This window comes from Arvicola amphibius, chromosome 2 (assembly GCF_903992535.2).
Source record: "Arvicola amphibius chromosome 2, mArvAmp1.2, whole genome shotgun sequence".
NCBI classification, from domain to species: domain Eukaryota; kingdom Metazoa; phylum Chordata; class Mammalia; order Rodentia; family Cricetidae; genus Arvicola; species Arvicola amphibius.
The window spans coordinates 130,912,106-130,936,152 of NC_052048.2; the positions used below are offsets into that span (position 1 = coordinate 130,912,106).

Below are 24,047 nucleotides of genomic sequence, written 5' to 3' on the forward strand. Positions count from 1 at the left end.
TGGCAGTACAGAAGTGAGAATGGCACATGACCTCATAAATGACGAGAGATCAGAGACAAGGTACCTCACCCGCCAGGACAGTTGCATTGGAAGGCCTGGGGAGGCCATACTGGGCTGCAGGGTGAAGAGTGGATGACTTAACTAAGTGAGGACGCAAGGGGAAGAACTCTCCGGCATAGGCAGCAGACTGCAAAAGATCTAAAACACATAACTTTCTAGGAATAAGCACTCTTATGAGACTGGAGTGGAGGCTGCCCCTGGCACGTGAACCTGGAAAGTCAAAGAAGTGGTGAGACAGAATAAATCACAGGGCTTTATTGAACCTCTTTCAATGTCCAATTATAATTGCTACGCCTGTCTGTATTCTGAATATCTGCTCTACTGGTCGAAGTTTGTCAAGTGCTGTCACGGTACAGCAGCATAAAGACATTATAAACAGCAGAAGCGTTAGCCCTGGAAGAGCTGAGCTACATTTAGTTCAGCCCCTTATGACAGCTATGAGATTTTTGATAAGCAAGTACTTTTCTGAATTCTTAACTTTCTCCCCAAAACAGAGGTGATGATAATGCCTATCTAATCTACCTTATAAATATTTCATGCTAATTTTAAGTATAACCAGTTCCTGATTATTTATAATGCCTATCCCAACCTGCTTACAAATATATTGTTAACTTCAAATATAATGTAATCAGTTGTTGATTACTTAAAATAATGGGAAGCACAATCACCCAAAACCAGAAATAGTAGATAAATGAAAATTTAATAATTAATTCTAAAACACACGATTTTCCCCTCAAGATTTATCTGTCTAATTATATTTTGTTAAGGATGAAATTAAAATCCATTTTTATTGCTTTAAACTACACCAGCAGATGGCAGGAAGATGTAGCCCAGATAATTATAATATGGTGACAGAAGTCATTTTGGAATTTAAAATTTTACTGTAATTAATTGGCAAAATAGAAAATAAAGCATTGATTCTGTAGCTCTCTGCCACTGTCTTCTTGGTCCTGTTTCATGTCTGTTAATTGTGTACATTGCTAAGTCTCACTGTGACCTTCACATCCCCGCCTACACTGCGCCCTCAGCGCCTTCACCCGTCACTCACCCATGCTTGTCCTCCCTCCCTCTGTCTCCAGCCACACCCAGAAGTCTGCACCCCAGTTCTGCTTGTGAGAGAAGCAAAGGATACTTTTCCTTGTGAGGCTGGCTTTTTTTCACTCAACATGACAACTTCCAGCCCCATTCACTTTCCTGAAAATGGCATGACTTCATTCTTTGGGGTTGAGCAAAATTTCATGGTGTGTGTGTGTGTGTGTGTGTGTGTGTGTGTGTGTGTGTGCGTGCTACATTGTATTTATCCATTCTTCCACTGACAGGCACTAAACTGACACCCTCGCTTGTAAATAGCACAGCAGCAAGCATGTGTATTCAGATATCTGTATGGTTGACTTGATTCATCCGATATGCCCAGAAGTGTCATGATCATGTATATGGGTATATAAAATCATGTATATAACAATATATAAATCATTATCTTAAATTATATAAATTGTTACATTAAAATATATAAATTGTTATATATAAATAAACTTTTCTTGTTTTCGGTGAATTTAAAAGTAACATTATTAACTTTACCTTTTGTGAAATACTTGTCTGCCAATTTCCTTTCTATTTCCTATGCCTCCTATCTTCTTACTGTGTGGGGTCCTCATGGAAACACTTTGCCATTTATAACTGTCGGATCCTTCACTTCCTCGCTCCCAAATGCGCATTTGTTTCCTGTGCTGTCTTCCTCTTGCAGCCCTGAGTTACAGAACTGGTTCATTCCCTACCTATTCAAGCTTCTAGTATTTCTTCAGGACTGTTCTTCGGTAAAATTAAAGGGTTGGGGAAGATAATACACATACACTCTGTGTGTGTGTGTGTGTGTGTGTGTGTGTGTGTGTGCGCGCGCGCGCGCACATGTGCATGCATGCATGTGTGTGCATACCAAAAATTGTTGATATTGGGGAGTATTTTTATTTTTAACATATTCAGATATGTTAATATTTGAGCTATGGGCCTCTCCCAGCACACTATATATTCAAATCTTTCATGTCACCTTGGAAGAGTAAAATCAGTATGTACTTTTTGTCCCCATTATTATGATCATTACTTTGTGGGGTGGGCCGTTTTGAGGCAAGGTCTCTCAAAGTAGCCCTGGCTGTCCTGGAACTCACTCTGTAGACCAGGCTGGCCTTGAACTCACAGAGATCCGCCTGCCTCTGCCTCCTGTGTGCTAGGATTAAAGGTGTTCCAACTCCGTGCTGATCATCACTTCTAAACTGAGATTAGAAGGTCCCATCTCATAACTACTGTTCCATCTTGAAATTTTCATAACTGGTTTGCTTTCTCCTTGGATTTCTGCATGGCAGACCTTCTCCCTGCCTTCATGCCATTGTACTGCTGGTTAGTAGAGGGGTATCTGTCATCCCAGCTTTCTCTAACTTTATTCTAAGGTGGAAAACTGTTCACCCCCAAATACTCCTCACCCGTTTGTGATACCAAACTTATCCTTTCAACGTCAATAAACACCTTCTTCAGATAGTGAAAACAGGCAGCGTGGAAGAAGGAAGCAAACGCGGTTAGTCCTGACCCCAACATAAAGAGAAAATTCAAGGAATGCATAATATAATAATATCAGAGAGGTAAGAAAACACAATTCTTAGCTTGGGGAGAATGAGGACACTAGAATTTGTGGGAAAGGAAGGGGCTTACCAGGAAATTTGAAGTCTCTCCTTAAAGTCCCATGGACTCTACTGCAAATGGTAAATGGATGTTTATAGAGAGAAACTCCACAAAGGCAGCAACTCCTGGGTAGCTACAAATTGATCATTTTCCAGAAATTATCAGGAGTGGGTGATGGTTGAATTCTATCCAATCGGAAATATTGCTAAATAACCTAGTTAAAGGGGTAAATCTACCTCCTGTCAAGACTGCTTTAAACCCATGCTAACAGATCCCAACAGCCACCCCTAAAGGATCACGCTAGTCCACAGTTAACTGCAAAGTAAGGTCAAATGCCCTTTGAGAAAGAAAATAAGTTAATTAAGATTAACTGTAATACCTGCAAAAACTCAGCATCTAATCCAAAATCATTAGATTTTTGAAGAATCAGATAAATGTGATCCAGAACCAAGAGAGGAAAAAAGGGCAATTAAAAGGCAACAATGATAGGGATATTAGATTCAACACAGACATGAAAAGAGTCATAAATATGCTCAATAATTCAAAGTATGAACCTGGGTAGATCGGGAAAGGTACAGAACTTTTCATGCCTGGGAGACAGCAGTCTGAAATAAGTGATTACAGTCTAAAAGAAAAAAGAGAGGGATGCAGGAAATATTTGAAGAAATAATAGCTAAAATGTTTCCAAATTTTATGAAACCAAATATTTTTATTGAGAATAACTCTAAACAGAATAAATAATATCAAAGCACATTCTAATGAAATTCAGTGCAAATCCATTACAAACAGAAACTCTTAAAGTACCAGAAGAAAAATACACATGACATATAAAAGAACAAATGCTTAGTTCCAAATTCCTGTCAGAAACAAAGCCAGATAAAAGACAATGAAATGAAATGGGTTGAGGGAAAGGAGGTATGGTACACAGGTGTGTTCAGGTGTATGAGCCTGGGCGTGGGCATTCAGAGGCCAAATGTGCACATGCATGTTCAGGTGTATGAACCTGAACATGGGTATTCAGGGGCCAGATGTGCACATACATATTCAGGTGTATATGAGTCTGGGTGTGGGCATTCAGAGGCCAGATGTGCACATGAATGTTCAGGTGTATGAACCTGGGTGTGCACATTCAGAGGCCAGATGTGCACATGCATGTTCAGGTGTATGAACCTGGGCATGGGCATTCAGGGGCCAGATGTGCACATGCATATTCAGGTGTATATGAGTCTGGGCATGGGCATTCAGAGGCCAGATGTTCACATGAATGTTCAGGTATATGAGCCTGAGCATGGGCAATCAGAGGCCAGATGTGCACATGCATGTTCAGGTGTATGAGCCTGAGCGTGGGCAATCAGAGGCCAAAGAAGATGTCCTCTTCTGCTGCTTTTCATCACATTCCTTGAGACTAGCTCTTCACTGAACTGCAAGTTCACCTTTTCAGCTAAGCTGCCTGGCTGGCGAGCTCTCTGGCTGGAGTCACAGGCCAGGCAAACAGATTTTTTACATGGGTGCTGAGTATTCAAACTCAGGTCTTCATCTTCATGCTTGCAGAACGAGTGCTCTTGCTCTCTGAACCATCTTGCCAGCTCCTGAAATGAAATATTTAAGTGCTTGGAAAGCATACTATTAACATAGACTTCTCTATTCTTCATATTTAAGAACCAGAGGCCAGATATGGTAGCACATAGCATAATCCCAACACTCAGTAAATAGAGGGGGGAGGACCACAAGCTCTAAGCAAGCCTAAGTCACACAGTAAGTTGGAAGCCAGACCTTGAGCTGTATGGTGAGGCTTTATATAAAACACCAAAGAAATTATTCATATATATATTCATATATATGTATATATATGAATCATTCTGTTGACCATCATATTCATTATATATATATTACTTGGCCACTAATTATTTAATATCATTCTTGTTTAGCAAACTATCACTGCATAAAAATACAGTGTTCAGCTAACACAAAGTGCAAAACTAGTGGTCGTGGCAATTTTATTGCAGAATTTTGTTATGATGTTCTGTTTCAGCATTGTTAATTGTTAGGCTCTTATGTGCCTAATTTATAAATCCAATGTTACCATAGGTAACCCTTATAGGAAAAGCATTCTGTGCAGGTGTTGGGCCTGGTACTACTGTTCATGGTTGCGTACATCCAGTGGAGCAGGGGTGTGTGAGGACTGACTTCTGGAGATGGCGCGATGGTTACAGGTGACACCCACCTAGGTAGCTCACACCTCCTGTAACTCTAGCTCTAGGGCAATCCAAAATCCTCCTCAAGCCTCTGTGGGCTCCAGCGCTCATATTGCCACACACAAGCACACACACACACACATAATTACACATAAGTCTTTAAGAAAACAAACTTACTCCCCATGAGTAAAGGAGGGCTACCGTGTCCACATGTCTCTAAGCCTATCACCTAGCACACACCTGTAATCCTAACCAGCAGTCAGGAAACGGAGGCAAGAGGATAGCTGCAAGTTCAAGGCCAGCCTGATCTACATAGTGAGTTCATGGTCATCTAAAGCTACAGAGTAAGGCCCTATCTCAAAACATAAAAAGGAAAATGTAAAGAAGATGTCTGATCCAGAAATTTCGTGTATCTTGACAGGATAAGTAATACTGAATAAAAATTATAATTGGACAACAGAAGGTAATGTGATCAGAGATTCTAAGGTACCATGCACCACTACAGCCATTCAATTGTAAGGTAACATGAGGAGATTAACATGTGACCAGAGGTTCGTGAATGAAATCACAGTTGTCACGGGGTTAACTGGAAGACTACCGTAAGATGTGTACTCATCTGCTGTGGTTTGAAAGAAAATGGTCCCCAAAGGGAGTGGCGCTATTAGGAGGTTTGACCTTGTTGGGCACACTTCCTCCAATAAGGCCACACTTCCTAATAGTGCCACTCCCTTTGGGACCAAAGTGTGTCAGTGTGGGGATGGGTTTTGAGGTCTTCTTTGTTCAAGTTTCCCTCCCTCCGTGTGACTGTGAGTTGACTTCCTATTGCGTGCAGGATGTAGAGCTCTCCGCTCCAGCACCATGTCTGCCTGTACCCTGTCATGCTTCCCATCATGATGATAATGGCTGAACCTCTGAAACTGTAAGCGAGCTCCCTCAATTAAATAATTTCTCAATAAGAGTCACCGTGGTCATGATGTCCTTACACAGCAATGAAAAAACTCAACATCATCTATTGTCTTTCTGCACCTACCTTTGTCCACATATAACCAAATAAACACAGTGAGGTCAGGTCCTTGACACTTAAAAGGCTGACCATCTCTGCCTAGAATTTATCTACTCCGAATGTGAGGATATATATTAAGACAAAACAACATCTGAGTTTGGAAAAGTTAAGTGTTGGACACACCCTTGTCCAAAGCAGTTAACTGCTTAAACTGTAATCAATATTTTATTTCTTTAATCATATATATGTCTGCAAGTTTAGATTAGAAAGAATGCATTTGTTGTATTTTGCAGCGAGGAGGTCTATCCCTAGTTGTCCTGGAATTCACTATGTAGACCATGCTGGCCTCAAACTCACAGAGATCCACCAGCCTCTGCCTTCTAAGTATTGAGATTAAAGGCACACACCACCATGCCTGGCAGAATGCACTTTTGCTTAGTAGGTTAATATCTTTCTACAGAGAAAAATACATTGTATTAATTTGTTAAATTATTAACACATTTATGCATTGCAGTATAATATTTCAATACATGTGCTCATTTTGTAGTTATCAGGGTATTAGCATATCTGTTACCTCAAACGTTCATTTTATGATGAAGAATATTCAGCATCTGCTTTAGAATATACAATATATTACTTTTCACTGCCATCACCATACTGTGCATAGAATACTGGCAGTTATTCCTCCTACCCAGTTATGGCTTTGTAGCTTCCCTCTCCCACCTCACCCCTCTGGCCTCTGGTAGCTTCCTTTCTGCTCTGCTTTCATGAGTCCATCTGGTTTAGGTCGCACAGATGAACGAGCTCTGTGTATTTGCCGCTCTGTCCCCAGCTTGTCTCACTTAACATGATGCCCTCTGAGTTCACTCGCGTTTTTGCGAGCGACAACTTGATTTTGAAATTACACTTAACCTTTTAAATGTGACATACACAAATGGTGAGGAGAACAGAAATGGTTGAAAAATACACACAGTAGGAATAATTAGTTTGAATTTTAATTAGGTATTAACTAATATACAGTCTCTTATCAAAGAAGCTTATTATATGCCAAAAGCTTGCAACCAGAAGGAAGGGTCAATGCAAAAGCCAGAAAGCAACATGTTTCTTGGGTTTCTCCGAAGCAGATGTCAGTGTGACTTCTTGGGCTCAGAGACTTGTCATCTGCTTATCACCAGGTCATCCCTTCCTGTGGTTGGAGTAATCTCTTGAGAACCTGTAACAACCACCTCATTGTCAGAAAGTTCAAAGCAATTGATAAGTTGTTCTGGTAACACCTGTCAGTGAATTCACTCTGAGCACAAAACCCTGGCATTTCAGGAGTTGACAAGTATTATTAAACTGTTTTGCAAGAGAAGAAGCTGGTTCAAAGAGGGGAGAGCTGTCAAGATAATGAGATCAGTAAGTGGGTCAGGCCTCCCACTTCAAACACCATCCTCTAACCACGACTTCTCAGCGCAGGGACGAGGCAGGGCTGTCTGTGAGCTTGTGTACAGTGTTCCTTTCTGTCCAATTCAAAACTACAACATTTTGCAAGCTATGAATTTGTTCTCAGTTTAAATATGTCTTACGCATGGTTTTGTCTGTTGGGTTTTCTCTTTCAATCAAAAGTTTATACTTTTAAATGATAGCAACCTTGTTTCTCTTTTCCTTGGTCTTCGCCCCACACTCTCACAGTGAAGCCTTTTCATTTGTCTGTCTTTGCCATTTTGCTAAGCCTTGTGTTTGACTTAAGGGAACGCCATATAATGCTTCTGTGATGGTTAATCTCTATTGTCAACTTGACCGGGTTAAGAAAAACCTAGGGCATTAGTATAGTGCACCTTTGGGTGAGGGTGTTTCCAGTAAGGATGAATTAACTGAAGGAAGTAGACCCGCCCTGCATATAGCCTACACTAACCCATGGGCAGGGGTCCCAGACTAACTAAAAAGAGAAAAGAGAAAGCCAGCAGTGTGCTGCAGCTCCCCTTTTTCTCGGTTTCCTGGTGTGCCCATCTGTGAGCAAGCCAAATCTTCCCTGCCATGGTGGACTGTACCCTCCCCATCACACCATGGGCAACGCAAATCCAGCTTCTCCCAAGTCACTTCCAGCAGCTGTTTTATCACAAGAAAAGTCACCAGAGACATCCTGTGCCCAAGGGACGGCGCTGCCTGCAGCTGCTTTCCTGAACTTGAGCCAAACTTCCCGGTGAATGAGGGTAAAGTTGGGAAAGCCTAATTCAGCGTCAAGTAGGATTTATGGTTCGGGAATATTTCTGTTTGTAACCCATGCTCCATTTCTCCATTCTCTTTGCACTGTAAACTATCTTACCCTGGGTTAAACAGGAGCAGAGGACAAGACAGAGGTTTAAGAACACACACACTCAGCCAGGAGGTGCTAATCTCAGCGTAGCACCAGGGAGACGGAGGCAGGTGGATCTCTGTGAGTTCAAGGCCAGCCTGGTCTACAGAGTGAGTTCCAGGGCAGCCGGAGCTGTTACACCGAGAAAGCCTGTCTTGGAAAAACAAAACAACAACAACAAAAACCCCACATACCCTATTTATCACTGTGGTGGAGGTGGGGCACAAAGGTCCTTGTACCCACAGAGCACTAGGGAACCAAGAATGTTAATCACACAGGACCTTTCTCTGTAGGTCTGTTTCCTGTCCAGAAGACTGCAAGTGAATATTGTTACAACTTGGTAACCTTTTGGCTATCTGTGGAGGCAGACCTCACCCACCGTGTGCATAGACACAGACCTCACCCACCATGTGCATAGACACAGACCTCACCCACCGTGTGCATAGACACAGACCTCACCCACCGTGTGCATAGACACAGACCTCACCCACCGTGTGCATAGACGCAGACCTCACCCACCGTGTGCATAGACGCAGACCTCACCCACCGTGTGCATAGACGCAGACCTCACCCACAGTGTGCATAGACGCAGACCTCACCCATCGTGTGCATAGATGCAGACCTGACCCACCGTGTGCTATAGATGCAGACCTGACCCACCGTGTGCTATAGACACAGACCTCACCCACCGTGTGCATAGACGCAGACCTGACCCATCGTGTGCTATAGATGCAGACCATATGTGTATCCAGATCTCTTCCTAGACTGTTATTCTTAGGCCCCGGTTAATAGAACCCATCCTTAGACAGATGCCACATGTATGTATGTATGTATGTATGTGTGTGTGTGTGTGTGTGTATATGTATGTATGTATGTATGTATGTATGTATGTATGGTCTGTTGTCCTCTGTGTTATCTCAGTCAGAGACCACATTAAATTCTCGGCCTTTTAACTACAGAGCCTACCCTCATGGTCCCATGTACTTTGTAAGGAGTTTCTAAGTGTCCACACCTTAAGCTTTATTGTACACCTGGATTGGAGTGATTGTTGCCTGGAAACCTTTTTCCAAGTTGTACTGTGTTTTAAATATGCTGGCAAAGAACCACTTGGTGTCAGACTCCCCAAGTCTGATCCAGGTTGACGACATCAATCTGAACCGAGTTTTCATGCACACTTCTTTGCAGTTTGCTTCCCCGCCTAGACATCTACAGGCTCCCCTCAATGGTGGAAGCAAGAGTAGAGGCAAGAGAGTCAAAGCGGGAAAGATAGGTGGGTGTGAGACAGCTCGTGGGGGAAGGTGCTGGATGCCAACCCTGACTCTCTGAATTCAGTCCTCAGGACCCGCACATTGGAAAGAGAGTCCTTTGACCCCCACAGCCTGTCCTGAAGGATCGTAGCAGAGAAATGGAGACATTCTCAGCCCTAGGCAAAGTGCATTAGTCGGTGTCTGCAAGAAGCCAGTTGCTACCCACAAAGAATAGGAAGCCGGAAAATAAGGCAGAAAGACAAATGAATCTGAAAGACTAACAAGTGATATGCCGTCAACAGAACAGTCTTCTGTGTGCGCCCAGGCACATAAGTATCTGACATAAAACATGAACGACTGACAAGTGATATGCCGTCATACAGAATAGTCTTCTGTGTGCGCCCAGGTGCATAAGTATCTGACATAAAACATGAAGGCCAGGCTGATAGCATAGACCTACAAACCCCAGCTCCCTGAGTGGCGGAAGCAGGAGAATTCAAGGACTACCTGAAGTATGGAACCAGCTCAGGCTGAGTATGAGCCTGGAAGAACACTTGCCTAGCACATGTGAGGCCTTGTGTTCAACCCCGTACTGAAAACAGAAAGCGGTAGAATGTGAAGTTTCTGCTCCCCACCCTTCTGTGCCGGTGCCTGCATAAGCTCATTTTCTGTGTGCTGCCCACTCCTATGGAAGCTAAGCAATTGCATAGTGCATGAAGCTATTGCTATCAACCACGGAGTGTGTGTGATTATGGTCTCATAAGATGTTCCATCACCTAATGACACAGCCACCTTGGTTAGTACAGGCTGACATTCGACAAACAACATAACTACTCATTTCCCAGAATGTCTACTTGCCGGTAAGCAATGCACACCTGCACACATACCTTTTTCTCTTTAAAAGGCATGCTGAGCTTTTTCTAAGTTCTAGGGATTGAACTCAGGGCCTCACATGTACTAGGAAAGTTCTCCCCAACTGAGCTATGTCACTTGTAAAAGATATGACTCAAATCTTATATCAGGCTCGACTTTATCCCCACATCAGCAGGATGATACTGCCCTATAGAAAGCACATCCGGAAGCACTAAGTCAACGCTTATTGAATTGTTACATAAACGAGCAAGCAATTGTGCGTTTTATAGTTACAACTCTTGCTTAGAGAAGAATTATAGAGGCTAAAGAGATGGCCCGGAGGCTAAGAACACTCGCTGCCAGACTGTCCTGACTCCCTCATCTGGCAGCTCACAACCACCTGTAACTCCAGCTCTGGGGGATCTGACAGCCTCTTCTGGCCTCTGAGGGCACCAGCATATACACACATAAATTTTAAAATGAAAGTAAATCTTTTAAAAAGGAGAGAAGGAAGGAAGGAGGGAGGGAGGGACGGAAGGAAGGAGGGAGGAAGGGAGGGAGGGAGGGAGGGAGGGAGAGAGGGAAGGAAGGATGGAGGAAAGTTCTAAGCCAGGTATGAAGGCACAGCCTCTAACTCTAGTACTTGGAAGATAGAGGCCAGAAGCCCAAGAGTTCAAGGCAAACTTCAGCTACAGAGCGACTTCAAAGCCAGCATGGGCTAAGTGAGACTGTCTCAAAGAGGAGGAGGAGGGGGAAAAGAGAAAGAAAAGAATCCTGCTAAAATTTGGAGTGTAGTGGGCAAGATATGGCAAAACATGGGATTGTTGTTAGACAGTCATATAGCCATGGCTGCTCGTTTCCTCTTCCATCCCATAATTAGCGCCTCACATCCCCAATTCAGAAGCAGAATGGATATTCTACAGAGGAAACGTAGAAAAGAGACAAAGTGAGTACCTCTTACCCTCTGTTAAATGGCAGACTCTAGGTGCAGTGTGGAACACAGCAGACCTGTTCTCTGTCCCCACACAGAGAACTGGAGACAGGAAGTGCTAAGGGCACAGCGAAGATGGAAAAGGAAGAAAAAAGAAAACAGGAAAGTGCCAAAGATGTGAAGTTTCAATGATTGATGAAATAATTCCACACTTGCTAATACCTGCTGCCTTGTGCTAGCTAATATTGCTAAGGGGTCTAAAGAGATGTTTCAGTGGTTAAGAGCACTGGTTGCTCTTACAGAGGACTGGGGTCAACTCCCAGCAACCTCATGACCGCTCACAGCTGTCTGTAACTCCAGTCCCAGGAATCTGATGCCTCTTCTGACCTTCACAGGCACTGCATGTACATGGTGCAAGACATATATAGATACAGGTAACATTGGTACACATGAAAATAAAGGTTAATGTTTTTAAGAAATGACTCTAAATCTAACCATCTGCTCCCACATGAAGTACGCATACGTGCCGCCGGTTTCACCACCACCACCACCCGATTTGTGCATACACATCCCATAGTAACCTGGCAATGTAGGTCTCATGATTTCCCACAGGTAATAAAAAGGGACACTTGATTCAAAGCAGTGACCCGTGACCTAGATCTAAGAGTAAACAGAGCTGAAGGCCTAAGTTCCTCCAAGCCATAGTCTTGCTAATGAAGTTATTACACCTGCTCTAACCACATTAGATATTCTTCTTTTTAAGGTTTGACGAGAGCCGTTTGTAGCAGAGTCAATAGCCAAGAACTCACATCATTACTCCGTCACATGGATTACTCACCGTGGGTGCTCAAAACAGAGTCCTGAAATGCTTCAGATTTCTGATGCAAATCAAAATCTCATCATCACTGTCAGTGCTAAATTAAATGACAGGATAATAACATTACATTAAAACCGTTTTTCTCTTGATTGAGTACCTTTTTCAGAAGTGAACCTTTTAGATGTATATTTTTTTCATCAGTACTATAAATGCATGTAGAATCCGAGATAAAAATAGCATTGAAAAGAGGAGGAGTGGGATGTTTTCAAATTGTTGGTGAGTCTCTTGAATCTCAACCGTATTTGACAGTGCAGTGCTGGGGAGAGGAAGAGTCTTGGCTGACTTACTGACGGTTTTAGAAGCACACAGAGAGGCTCACGGGCTCATCTTGGTCTTTATTGAAACCATTGTGCATTCTGTCCTTAGTTCATGTCATCCCGCTGTAAACAACCTGTTAGTGACTTGGAGGAATTGGCACTGTTCTGTCTCTCTCTTCTGATATAATATGGTGCTCATTTCAGATATATCAAGCCTACTAATGAATACAATCTTATAATCTCCTCAAACAGCATAGATTCTCGGCTGATTTCCATTGGGAGCCTACTCGGCCTCTCTTTCCTACAGAAAGCACTTCTGTGGTCCTATCTGCCGTCCTTGGCCCCTTCTTTGTGGTCAGGCAGTCAGACCTCCTTTTGCTTGGCCCTATGTTTGAAACTCCTACCATTTTGAAATCAGTCATTTCTTTCCAGCCTTCAGAAATGTTATTTCTTAACATCTTGCCTTTGAAATTATGAAAATATTTACCTGGAACAAACGTCGTAATTTTTGCCTTGGGTAATACTGTCACCATTGGCCATACCATTATGGTAAAGATCATGGTTAGCTTCTTGGTTATGGTGAAGACAGTGCTTAGCTTCTTGGTTATGGTGAAGATGGTGCTTAGCTTCTTGAATGGAAATGGAGATAAGAGCAGCTAGGAACTGGTAATAATTAAATCTGACTGATGAGTGACTAGGATAAGGGGTCTACTTTTCTATCATTGATAGGTTACATAATAAAAGCTAAAGCCTAAACTTAGTACTTCAGGCTCCATTGTTTTAAGTATGTATTCTTTTTTACATAGTGCATGAAATGGCATGATGCACAGGAAGTGGAATCAAAGTCTGCTCCCCCACCCACCCTCAAGTAAACAAAGAGGATTGTTTTAGCCCAGGGAATTGCTGCTTTCCTCTCCCCGTTAGGTCCTGTACTTGACTACTCACTAGAATCATGTATACCTCCTGCTTAAAGTGCCGGAGAAGCCCAGACACTTGACTTCGCTCCACCAGCTGAGTCCCACTGTGAATAATGCTCGGGTTTGGTGTGAGTCAGGGGATTGTCCCATGAATAAGCCCAATGCATACAGACACCAGATGTCCTTTGTGGTGCTGCTACAGCAGTGGCTGTGGAGAGAAGAGAGGAGTTCTCTGAAAGAGATGGGTTCAGTCTGTCAGGACCCAAACTAAAAGGAAAGGCTGTCTTCCTGGCAGCTGAGCCTCCTTAAGAGTCATCAAATCCCCAAGGATACCTTTCCGGGCTTCTAAGGCATGTGTGTCTACTGATTACAGTTACCAACGAGCTTTGTTTTCTTCTCTTTAAATGATAATAGTCTCACTTCTCGCTTGCCAAAAACTGGAGAAACCATCCACGGACACAAATTTTTCATTGGCTTTGGAGGGAAAGGTGCCAACCAGTGTGTCCAAGCTGCTCGGCTTGGAGCGAAGGCATCCATAGTCTGCAAGGTAAGTGTGAGACCCAAGGGAGGGGCCCGGTGGGCGGGGCTGGTTCATGCTCATCATTTCTGTCCTCCTTCACCGTTGTACAATGAACACTTCACTGGGGATAGCGGGGCAGGCCTGTGCTACCAGCTACCCATGAAACTCATTACAAGTTTAGGGCCAGCTTGAGCTACATAGTGAGTCCCTCTCTAAAGAAATAGTAAAGCTCAGCAATACTTAGTAATCTGCAATGTTTTGCAACTTCCACTACTAGCTGGTTATAGGACATCATTATTCGAAAGGGAAACTCTTGTCCATTTACACAATTTCTTCCCGTTTCCTCCTCCACCTGGAGCCCCAGAACCACCACTCTCCCTTCTATCTCTATGAACCTATCAGTTCTGGAGACTTTATATATGATTTTTGATTCTGGCTGCTTCCATTGTTTTTGCGTTTTCTCCATGTCATAGCATGTATCAGGATTAAATCCTGGACAGTGGTCAGATAGTACCCTGAAGTGTGGGTACACCATCGCTTCTCCAGTGAGTGCGCCGATGGGCTCCTGGACTTCTTCCACTTTCTGACTGTTTCAGAATAGCCCATGGCTATGCTTGTGTGCCTTGCACTTGTTTGAATACCTGTTTTTAAGTCTTCTGAAAATCTAAATAAGAGTGATTGGTCTTTCTTATGCTCTGTATGAGTGGATCCTCTGGCAAGTGGCAGTCCTCAAATGAGTTGATGCTGTATTCCCTGAATACAGCGAGCTTTAACCAAAGTGCGCAATGCGAGGGGAATTAACCTGTGCCCAGCGTCTGCAGTCCACCTTCTAAATGGCCTGGGTCTTTCTGGCTGCAGCATCTATGGCCGCAGCAGCACAGATCTTGGGAGCACAGCCACTCATCACTGAGCCATCATCTACTGCCATATTGTAATGGCAGTGGGATGTAGGCTTTCATGGCCACACACAACAAATCCCTTGGCAGACTTCTGTTTTCGGTGATATAAAGTATGTAACAGTTAGTAATCCTACTGAAATAACTTTGAAATAATTGTGTTTGACTGTCAGAAGTTTCGAATTTTATATATTTCATATCATTTGAAAGTGGTAACATTGCTATTGTAAGAAGGTGAAATCATGTGAGTTTAAATACAGGGAAAGTTAGGTTTTAATCTGCACAGCAGATGATAAGAAAAGCACAAAGAAACTTAGAAAAGATGTATATTGATTTTCAAAAAAAAACCCTGCAGGAATGTCATTTCCATTTCCACACAGCTCTCCTCTCCGTAGGAGCCTTCCAGTGATGGGTAGGCTGTGCAATTATCACTTCATCTGCTAAGGAGCTGGGCTTCATTTCTGATCCATGACCAGCATATCATTCTCATGGCTGTTTGGTCAGAAACATCACAGGAAACAAAAGGTTCCAAATACGAACCCCTCTGCTCTGAAGATTTGGTCCATAAGGATTTAAAATAGTAATATAACAATCGGGGCATAACTATAATTCTAGAAATGATGACATTCTGAGAGAGGGCTTACAGAAATCTTTACACCTGACTTACCCATGCTTGACTGATGAGATCTAGGTAATGGTCCAGGGATGCTCCCAGAGGGGGACTCGGGAACTGGGAAGAGCATGTCATTTCCTGGATGGCCAAAGCTGGACCTAGAATTGGTATGGAAGGTAGGCATCCAAGGTGACTGTCCTGAACGAGGGGAGTTCCCTAGACCTGGGACTGTAAAAGACATGGAGCACCTCCCCTCTTGGAAGCTTTATGCAAACTACTCCTGCAGCCTAAAGTCAAGATTGCATGTGTCCTGGGATCTCACCCTATGCTAAGATTTGGAGATTTTATTTTAGGTCTGTGGAATTTGAGGCAAAGATAGAAAAACAAAATAGAAATCCTTGAGTTGCAGAACTGAACTTGGGGGTGAACCGTGACACCATGTGAGGAGAGGGGAGAGGAGCAGGCGGGAATTGTGCTCCAGTTGGGAGGGCGGTTGTTTCACCCTGGCCTGTTCACCAAGGCTCATGCCAGCATCTGAGTGCTTCCGGATCATCCCCCATGCACTTCCAGTCATCCCATGTTTGTTCCACACGGCTTAGTCTAGGTGTTTACACAGTGAAACATAAGAAAACCGGTTTCTAGCAAATCCCACCTAGGGTAATTTTACTTTTGTGCCTTGGAACCTAAGGCAGGGATTTATTTAAATACTTAAATTAAGAAAGCTGTGTGATAGTCCTAGTCTTCTTGTTTTATTTATTTACTTACTTACTTTTATTGTTTTGGTGTTGGGAAAGGAATACAGTCTTACAAATGTAAACGCCTTCTGCCTCTGAACAGCACCGCTAGTATGAAGCCTTTTTATTAACTGATTAATAAGGGGTTTCTCTTTGTAACCCATATTAGCCTCCAGATCATAATCCTCCTACCTCAGTTCCTGATGCTGGGATTATATATATGTACCTCTTAGAATTCTTTTTTTTTTTTTTTTTGGGCGGGGGGAGCTTTTCAAGATATGGTTTCTCTGTGTAGCCCTGGCTGTCCTAGAACTCACTCTGTAGATCACTCTGGCCTCAAACTCTCTCAGAGATTCATCTGCTCCTGCCTCCCAAATGCCAGGATTAATAGACTTCTATAGCGAAAGTTATCCATTTTCATTATAGTTTTCCACTGTGTAGTATTGTGCTCTGTTGCATTTTTCTTTTTGGTTGTGTGTGTGAGACAGGGTTTCATACAGCCCACACTGGCCTTGAACTTGCTTACAGTGTAGAAAGTCCTTCATTCCTCCTGCCTTTGCCTCTGTAAGGCTGGGGTTACAGATGTGCCCCAGCATCCACAACTTGCAGTATATGTGTGTTAGGCAAATTAACACACTTGTTTTCTAGCAGTTTCTGAACGATGACAAGTTCTAAATCCAAACCAAAATCGTTATAATAATCAAGATTAAAATGAACAGATGGAGCAAAAGAAAATCTGGTAGCGAATCCGCTGTCATTCTTCAAGCAGCGCCACCTTATGTATGCTGCACCTCAGCACACTAGATGCCAGGCTCTCCTGGGAAGCTCGGTGGCCCAGGAGAAACCAGGAAGGAGAGTTATCTGTAAAGATAACTGTGACAAAACATTACGCAAGAGTTACATCAGTATTCATGGTGACGAATAGATACTGCAGCACTCCAAGAGTTACACCAGTGTTCATGGTGACGAATAGATACTGCAGCACTCCAAGAGTTACACCAGTGTTCATGGTGACGAATAGATACTGCAGCACTCCAAGAGTTACATCAGTGTTCATGGTGACGAATAGATACTGCAGCACTCCAAGAGTTACACCAGTGTTCATGGTGACGAATAGATACTGCAGCACTCCAAGAGTTACACCAGTGTTCATGGTGACGAATAGATACTGCAGCACTCCAAGAGTTACACCAGTGTTCATGGTGACGAATAGATACTGCAGCACTCCAAGAGTTACATCAGTGTTCATGGTGACGAATAGATACTGCAGCACTCCAAGAGTTACACCAGTGTTCATGGTGACGAATAGATACTGCAGCACTCCAAGAGTTACACCAGTGTTCATGGTGACGAATAGATACTGCAGCACTCCAAGAGTTACATCAGTGTTCATGGTGACGAATAGATACTGCAGCACTCCAAGCAGTTAAGATCACGCATTTGGCATTCAGCTGAGTCGTGTGCTAAGGCTAAAGTTCAGCAATAATTGGGGATGGTATTTTTAAAAATGAAAGCCTTCATCCCAAGGCAAAGAGCCTGCCGGGAGCTCTCTATAGACTTTGCCTGATTTGTGTAAATGTTTCCTCCACTTCTCCACTGAAGCCAAATGTTCTAGGTAAGACATTCCTTCTAAGCATCAAACACTGGCGAATGTCTGCGATCCCAGCACTCTGGAGGCTAATGCAGAAGAACCAGCACACGTGCGAAGCTACCCTAACTTGGGTACTGAGACCCCGTACAGTGTGACAAGCATGTGGATCTGATCTCAACATATAGAACCCGTGTTTATTAAAAAAGCAACCGGGTGGTGGTGGTGCATGCCTTCAATCCCAGCAGAGGCTGACACAGCTCTGTGAGTTCAAGGCCAGCCAGGTCTACAGAGCAAATTCCAAGACTGGCTCCATAGCTACTGAGAAACCCTGTCTCAAGAAGTAGATGGTGGGGGTAGGTGGACAGAATGGGAGAAGGGAAGGGAGTGAGAACTGGGATTGGTATGTAAAATGATAAAAGATAATTTTTTTCTTTTTAAAAAATAAAAATAAAAATAACCAGACATTCTGGTGTTCATCCCCACACTGGCGAGGCTAAGGCCAAGACAGAAGGAGCCATGGAGCTCGCTAGCCAGCCAACCTAGCCAAATTGGAAAGTTCTAGGCCAGTAAGAGACAATGCCACAAACAACATGAATACTGTCCCAAAAGGACGACACCCACCTAAAGTTAACCTCTGCTCTTCACATGTGTGTGTTTTCACATGCACGCACGCGCGCGCACACACACACACACACATAAACACAAAGGGATATAAAGAATAAACATCAAACATTGACAACAAGAACCATGTTAAATAAAGAGCTGAAGATGCAGGGGCCCACTGGGAGTCCAGAGCTGCGTTATGTGCAGATGTAAGGAGACCACAAGCAGACATGGACCCCAGGGACCAAGCCAAGAACCAGAACACTAGGGTGGCATAAAGAGATTGTATAAGTGTGCTTCCTACAAATGTAAAACTCACTCACTCCTAATGCGGGTAATCCCCATTAGAAAGGTCAGGCAGGAAGTCCAAAGGGCACAGTAGGTTAGGACAGTGCCACTCAAAAGCCTACTCCTCAGTCCAGTGCCATGCTCAGTCTGTCCCCAGTCTAGACAGGACAGAAACCAGAAGTAAACAGAATGATTTATAGCAACTTAAGGCTAGATTTTTGCAGCCACTGAATTTAATAGCAATAATAAATGAGACTTTGTATCTTGTGATACTCTTTGCTTTCATTGCATTGTTTTTCTATTTTACAAATTGTTAATCTGCACTGTGTGTAAACAAGGAAAACAGTAAGTGTGGGGTTGAGGGGCTTCAGGTAAGAGAGCTTGAAGAACAGTGCATGAGAACACCTTCATAACGAGAAGACCCTTTCTGTGCAAGATCACTGGGTCCTGAGAATTGCCCTGGCTTACTTCTTTGTCAAAGCTGCCTTTGACTGACTCCTCTCTGCTGGAACAGGCTGCACAGACAGACTGCCTCAGATCATGTGCAGTTACAGGAACAGCCCTCAAGACAAGAGCCCTGCTATAACAAAGCCTTGTCTGCAGCCACAACAGAACACTCTGGTGTTCATGGTCACATCCCTTCAGGAACAAGACAGGTCCAAGAAAAGAAGCTGAGGATAACTGAGATGATGTGGCACTAAGGGGGCACCTTCCATGTGCCGGGCTTTGGGAAGGACAATATATTTCAAGCTAGCATAACTCCAAGTTTTAGGAAGCCCCGGTGGACAAATATGGAGTTGCAAACAGTGTAAGATGGCATTGAATTATGGCAGTGATCGGGAATGCTGTGTAGGAGGTCTGGAAATGAGAGGATTAATGAGAGCCAAAAGAAGGAAGGTAGACGTAAGCTGGTGCTTGAAAAACAGGTACAATTTGAGTAGGTGGAAGAGAGAAGAATGGACTCCTAAGTTCTCAGAAGTAAAGGCAAGGAAATAAACATGAGCATATTGTACACACACTGTGTTCTAACACAGTCAAGTGACGAGGTCAAGTTAATAATGACTTTCTACTCACAGCTCCGAAAATAAAATCTAATTATTTTTGGCCAAAAGTGAATTTTAGATAGTTAGAAACAAAAAAACAAGGGGAACAAACCTGCAATACTTCTAACTGAGCAGGGTCCAGGAAACGCAAGCCAAAGAAATCTCTGCTGCTCTATTCTATCTTCATCCCAGTATTGGGTCCGGCCTGGTGGCCTGATGCCTTCTACAGGTCATGCGTCCCTATCTCCACTCAACTGGTCTCCCTCCAGAGCATGCCAGGGGATGTGTTCTCACCTTCATCTCCGTCTCCTCGACACACACAAGGCTTTATGGTCCTCTCCCAGCCCTTGAATGCTGCACTTGGACCACACACTGTAGTCCCCTCCCCATGCAGAGCCACCTGCAGAGTGTGGTTTAACTGGGAGTATGACCAGACCCACGCATCGGGATGTTGAAAGTCCTTGGGATATAGTCATGTGCAGCCAATGTTGAGAACCATTGGTTTCCTGCCTGCCAGGGAGAACTCACACCAGTTCCACCCTCCAGCCTGGCTCAGATGGAACAATTTGAGGCAAAATGCAAAGAATTTTAATTAGCTTGATAATGGCAGAACTGAAATAAGACTCCAAGTTCTCTGACTCCCATATGCACCATTTGCCTCCTGGCCAAGATGCTTACATTTAAATTTTTCTTGTCAATTTGATGGCCAAAGTGTGACTGGGAAACAGAAGCCTCCCGATATTCCTTTGTCTTTATTAGGCCCGTCAACATTTTCTACCTGCTTCCCTTGTGAGGATCCCATTTGTCTTACTCGCTGTGCTCTTTCGGGTCCGTTCATTGAGCCTCAGTCGCAAGAAACAAAAACCTTTCCTAAGGGTCTACTGGAACTTCTTAATAATTTCTAATAACTTCGGTTTGAGCCAGAAAAAAAGCAAAGGGATTAGGAAATGAATACTTCTTGTAACACCGGAGGGGGGAGGGGACAAGTAGGTCTCAGTAGGTAACCCAGGAAGTCCTTGAATTTGTCCTTCCTCCAGCAATACTCAGCAGGCTCCACCGTGCCCAGACCTCAAGCTCATTTTGACTATTTCTTTAATTTGTTGAGATTATAATTATACTCCTTTTCCTCCCTCTAAGCCTTCCCATTAGCCCCTCCTTGCTCACTTTGAAATTCCTGACCTTTTCTCATTGTTGTTACATACATGTATGTGTGTTTATATATTCATGAATTCATATATACAATCTTCCCAATTTGTATATTGTTTTTTGTGTGTATCATCTTTCAGGGCTGACCATTTGGTATTGGATAACCAGTTGGTATGCTCTTCCCTGGGAAAGACTCCTCTTCTCAATAGTGGCCATAGTTCTTCGTGTAGGATTGAGGCCCTGTGGGCTTTTCCCAGCCACATTAGCATGCGATCTTAACCTTTGTCAAAGAAAGTCCAGAAATATAAATGAATGATAAATGCTTACAAGGTTTGAAGGTGAAGAATTATAAAAGACATATTTCAAAAAAAAAAAAAAAAAAAACCAAAGCATCACCTGGGCCATGTATGCAGCTCTCATGCAGTTTTGCCTTCAATAAACTGATACTGGGACAGAGAGCCCAACAGTGAGAGAGAGCACTGACTGCTCTCGCAGAGGACCCAAGTTCAGTTCCCAACACCCACCAGGCCACTGGCAACCATTTGTGACTCCTGTCCTAAGAGACCTGAAGCTTCCTTCTGGTCCCCTCGGGCACTAGCACGCAGGCGGTACACAGGCACACGTGCTTCATGCGCTAGGTGAGATGTAAGTGAAACAGGGTCACAGAACAGAACGTCCTTTGGGCTGAAGTCAAGTCTAGCATCTTACATTAAGATTAATTAGTTAGTGCTTATGAAGTACCATGCAGATATGCCCTTTTAAAATGCTAAATATCATAAAATCCACATTGTAACATTTTACTAAATGTAAAAGATCTAATGTTCATCATCTCTTTGGTACAGGTTGGCAAAGATTCTTTTGGCAATGATTACATAGAAAACTTAAAACAAAATCATATTTCTACAGGTAAAATTTCACTTTTTTAAACTTTTTTGACTGCTGAGCTATATCTCTCTAGTCCTATGTTTATAACTTTCTTTAGGAATTTAATCTTATTTTGGTTTGGTTTTACTTTTCTGAGAAAGGGTCTTAGTGTATAGCCTTGGCTGAGCTGGTGTTCACTATGTAGCCTATACTGGCCTCGAACTCAAGGCAGTCCTCCTGCCTCAACCTCCTGCATGCAAAGATTACAGACATGTGGCACCACACCTGACTTACTGTTTATAACTTTCTTCTGCAATCTCGTTGTTGGGAAAACTGAAAGCTAAGTATAATTATTAGGTCCTTCCCTGGTGGCCAGAGAAGCCACGTGCCGCTTTGTTAATTCTTCCATGTACATTCCTCCAGACGGGAATGAAATCGTGGGAGGTCACAGATCTTCATTCAAAGGCTGTGAGGGAGATGACAAGGAAAACCAGGTGCTATATTCATAAAGGGTGTTTTAAGAGAAGTCATCGGATGTCATAGCTGACGGCCCTCACAGAAGCTATCAAGGGTGGAAACGCAAATCACAAAAGGAAAATCAAAGACCAGCAAGGCTCTGGAGTTTTTCCATAGGACCCAGCTAGACAGGGTTGTAGCCAGGACTAGACGCAGGTCTTCTGTCTCCGGTTCAGGACTCTCTGCTGCTACCGGAGACTGCCTGGTGAACATATGTTTCCATGTCAGACCACAGTCCACGGTGAAATACAAAGCTTATGAAAATGAAGAAAATCAAACAAGTTCATTTTTTAAACGATTAACCTTTTGTTTTTTTTTTTTTTTGTCTCAAGTCTGTCATGTTTTTTTACAGTGAGGAAAAGAAATATGTTGTTCTAAAAAATGCATATGTATACAACTGTGCATAGTATTAAGGAGTAGTAAGTGTGGGTAGTTTGATGGGTCGTTGCTAATGCAAAGGAACGGTGCTGCTAACCGTAAAGATGCCGGGTTTCCTCATTGTATAGGTGATGGGTATAAATTAGCACTAATTACTTATTTTTTTTAACTCATTCCAGATGGTTAAAGGTTAAAAAGTGTTTCCAAGAATTAGTGTCACATTGAAATTGTTCAAATAAATTATCCATGCCAGGCTGTATATTATGTGATTGTAATTTTCTTCCTTTTCTTGTAGAATTTACATATCAGACCAGAGATGCTGCAACAGGAGCTGCTTCTATAATTGTCAATGATGAAGGTATGTGCTTCACGTGCGAGTGTCACTGCCTGGATCAGACAGCTCACTTCCAGAACTAGGTTGGAAGCAACAATTGTTCCCTAGTCCTTCCGGCCTCGTAGCACACCCGCTGCTCCATGACCTGAGGTGTGGCTGTTCCAATCCAAATAAAAACATTTCCCTTAAATTATGTTCCCCACCTTGATCATATGTAAAATACTCCAATCTAGTATATATGAAGCATATATAGAGATACTTCCAAATATGATCTTTGTCCTGTCATGCCCCCTTTACCCTTCACGGGAGCTTGGAACTGATATGCGTATCTTAGAACATCAAGTACTTACCTGTCATTTTCACTAAGTAAATAAATGTAAATGGGTGCAAAACAAAGTTTGATGAATCATATTTATAGATTATTTACTGAGCAAATGGCAGCAAGCAATTACTTCTAACTTAGCATTAGTATTCAATTTTGTCTTTAAGCTGCGATCAAACCTCAAAAGTCAATGTACATAGTTCTGCCATAGTTAGAACATTTCTCTTTAAAAGCAGTAACCACAGCTAGGCGTGGTAGCAGATCTCTGTGAATTTGAGGCCAGCCTCATCTACACGGTGTTCCAGGACAGCCAGGGCCACATAGTGAGACCCTGTCTCAAACAATAAACAAAAACCAGCAATGACTTTCAAATTGAGATTTCATAATACCAACTGTTCTAAGTGTAAAAATATCTACATTGAGTTTTTTATTTTAAATTAAGGTTTATATTTGGAAAGACGAGGCATCCCTGGGGTATGTAGAATAGAACCTAGTGCATTGTGGGGTATGTTAGGATCTGTTACAAGATCTGATTTGTACAGTGGTTCTCCCTTATCCTTAGAGCTGAAGTCCTCAACCTTCCTAAAGCTAGCTGTGACCCTTTAATATGGTTCCTCATGTTGTGGTGACCCCAACCATAAAAATTATTTCATTTATACTTCATAACTGTAATTTTGCTGTTATGAATTATAATATCTGATATGCGGCCCCAAAAGGGTTGCAACCCCATAGGTTGATATCCACTGCCCTAAAGGAATACATTTTAAGACTGCCAATAATCCTGATCTCTCTCTATATTTTTTTCTTGTATGTATATCCCTATAGTAAGGTTTAGTTTATAAATTAGAGACT

At 42.9% G+C, this 24,047-nt stretch overlaps 1 protein-coding gene across 2 annotated transcripts in view; it reads left to right on the forward strand.

Moving 5' to 3' along the window:
- Rbks (ribokinase) overlaps positions 1 to 24,047 on the forward strand; it is an 86,278-nt gene that overhangs the window by 11,536 nt on the left and 50,695 nt on the right. For both annotated transcript variants that reach the window (XM_038318003.2, XM_038318004.1), the window contains exons 2-4: positions 13,762 to 13,894; positions 21,624 to 21,687; positions 22,835 to 22,897. In XM_038318003.2, the coding sequence (XP_038173931.1) occupies positions 13,762 to 13,894; positions 21,624 to 21,687; positions 22,835 to 22,897 (260 nt within the window). The remainder of the gene's footprint in view (positions 1 to 13,761; positions 13,895 to 21,623; positions 21,688 to 22,834; positions 22,898 to 24,047) is intronic.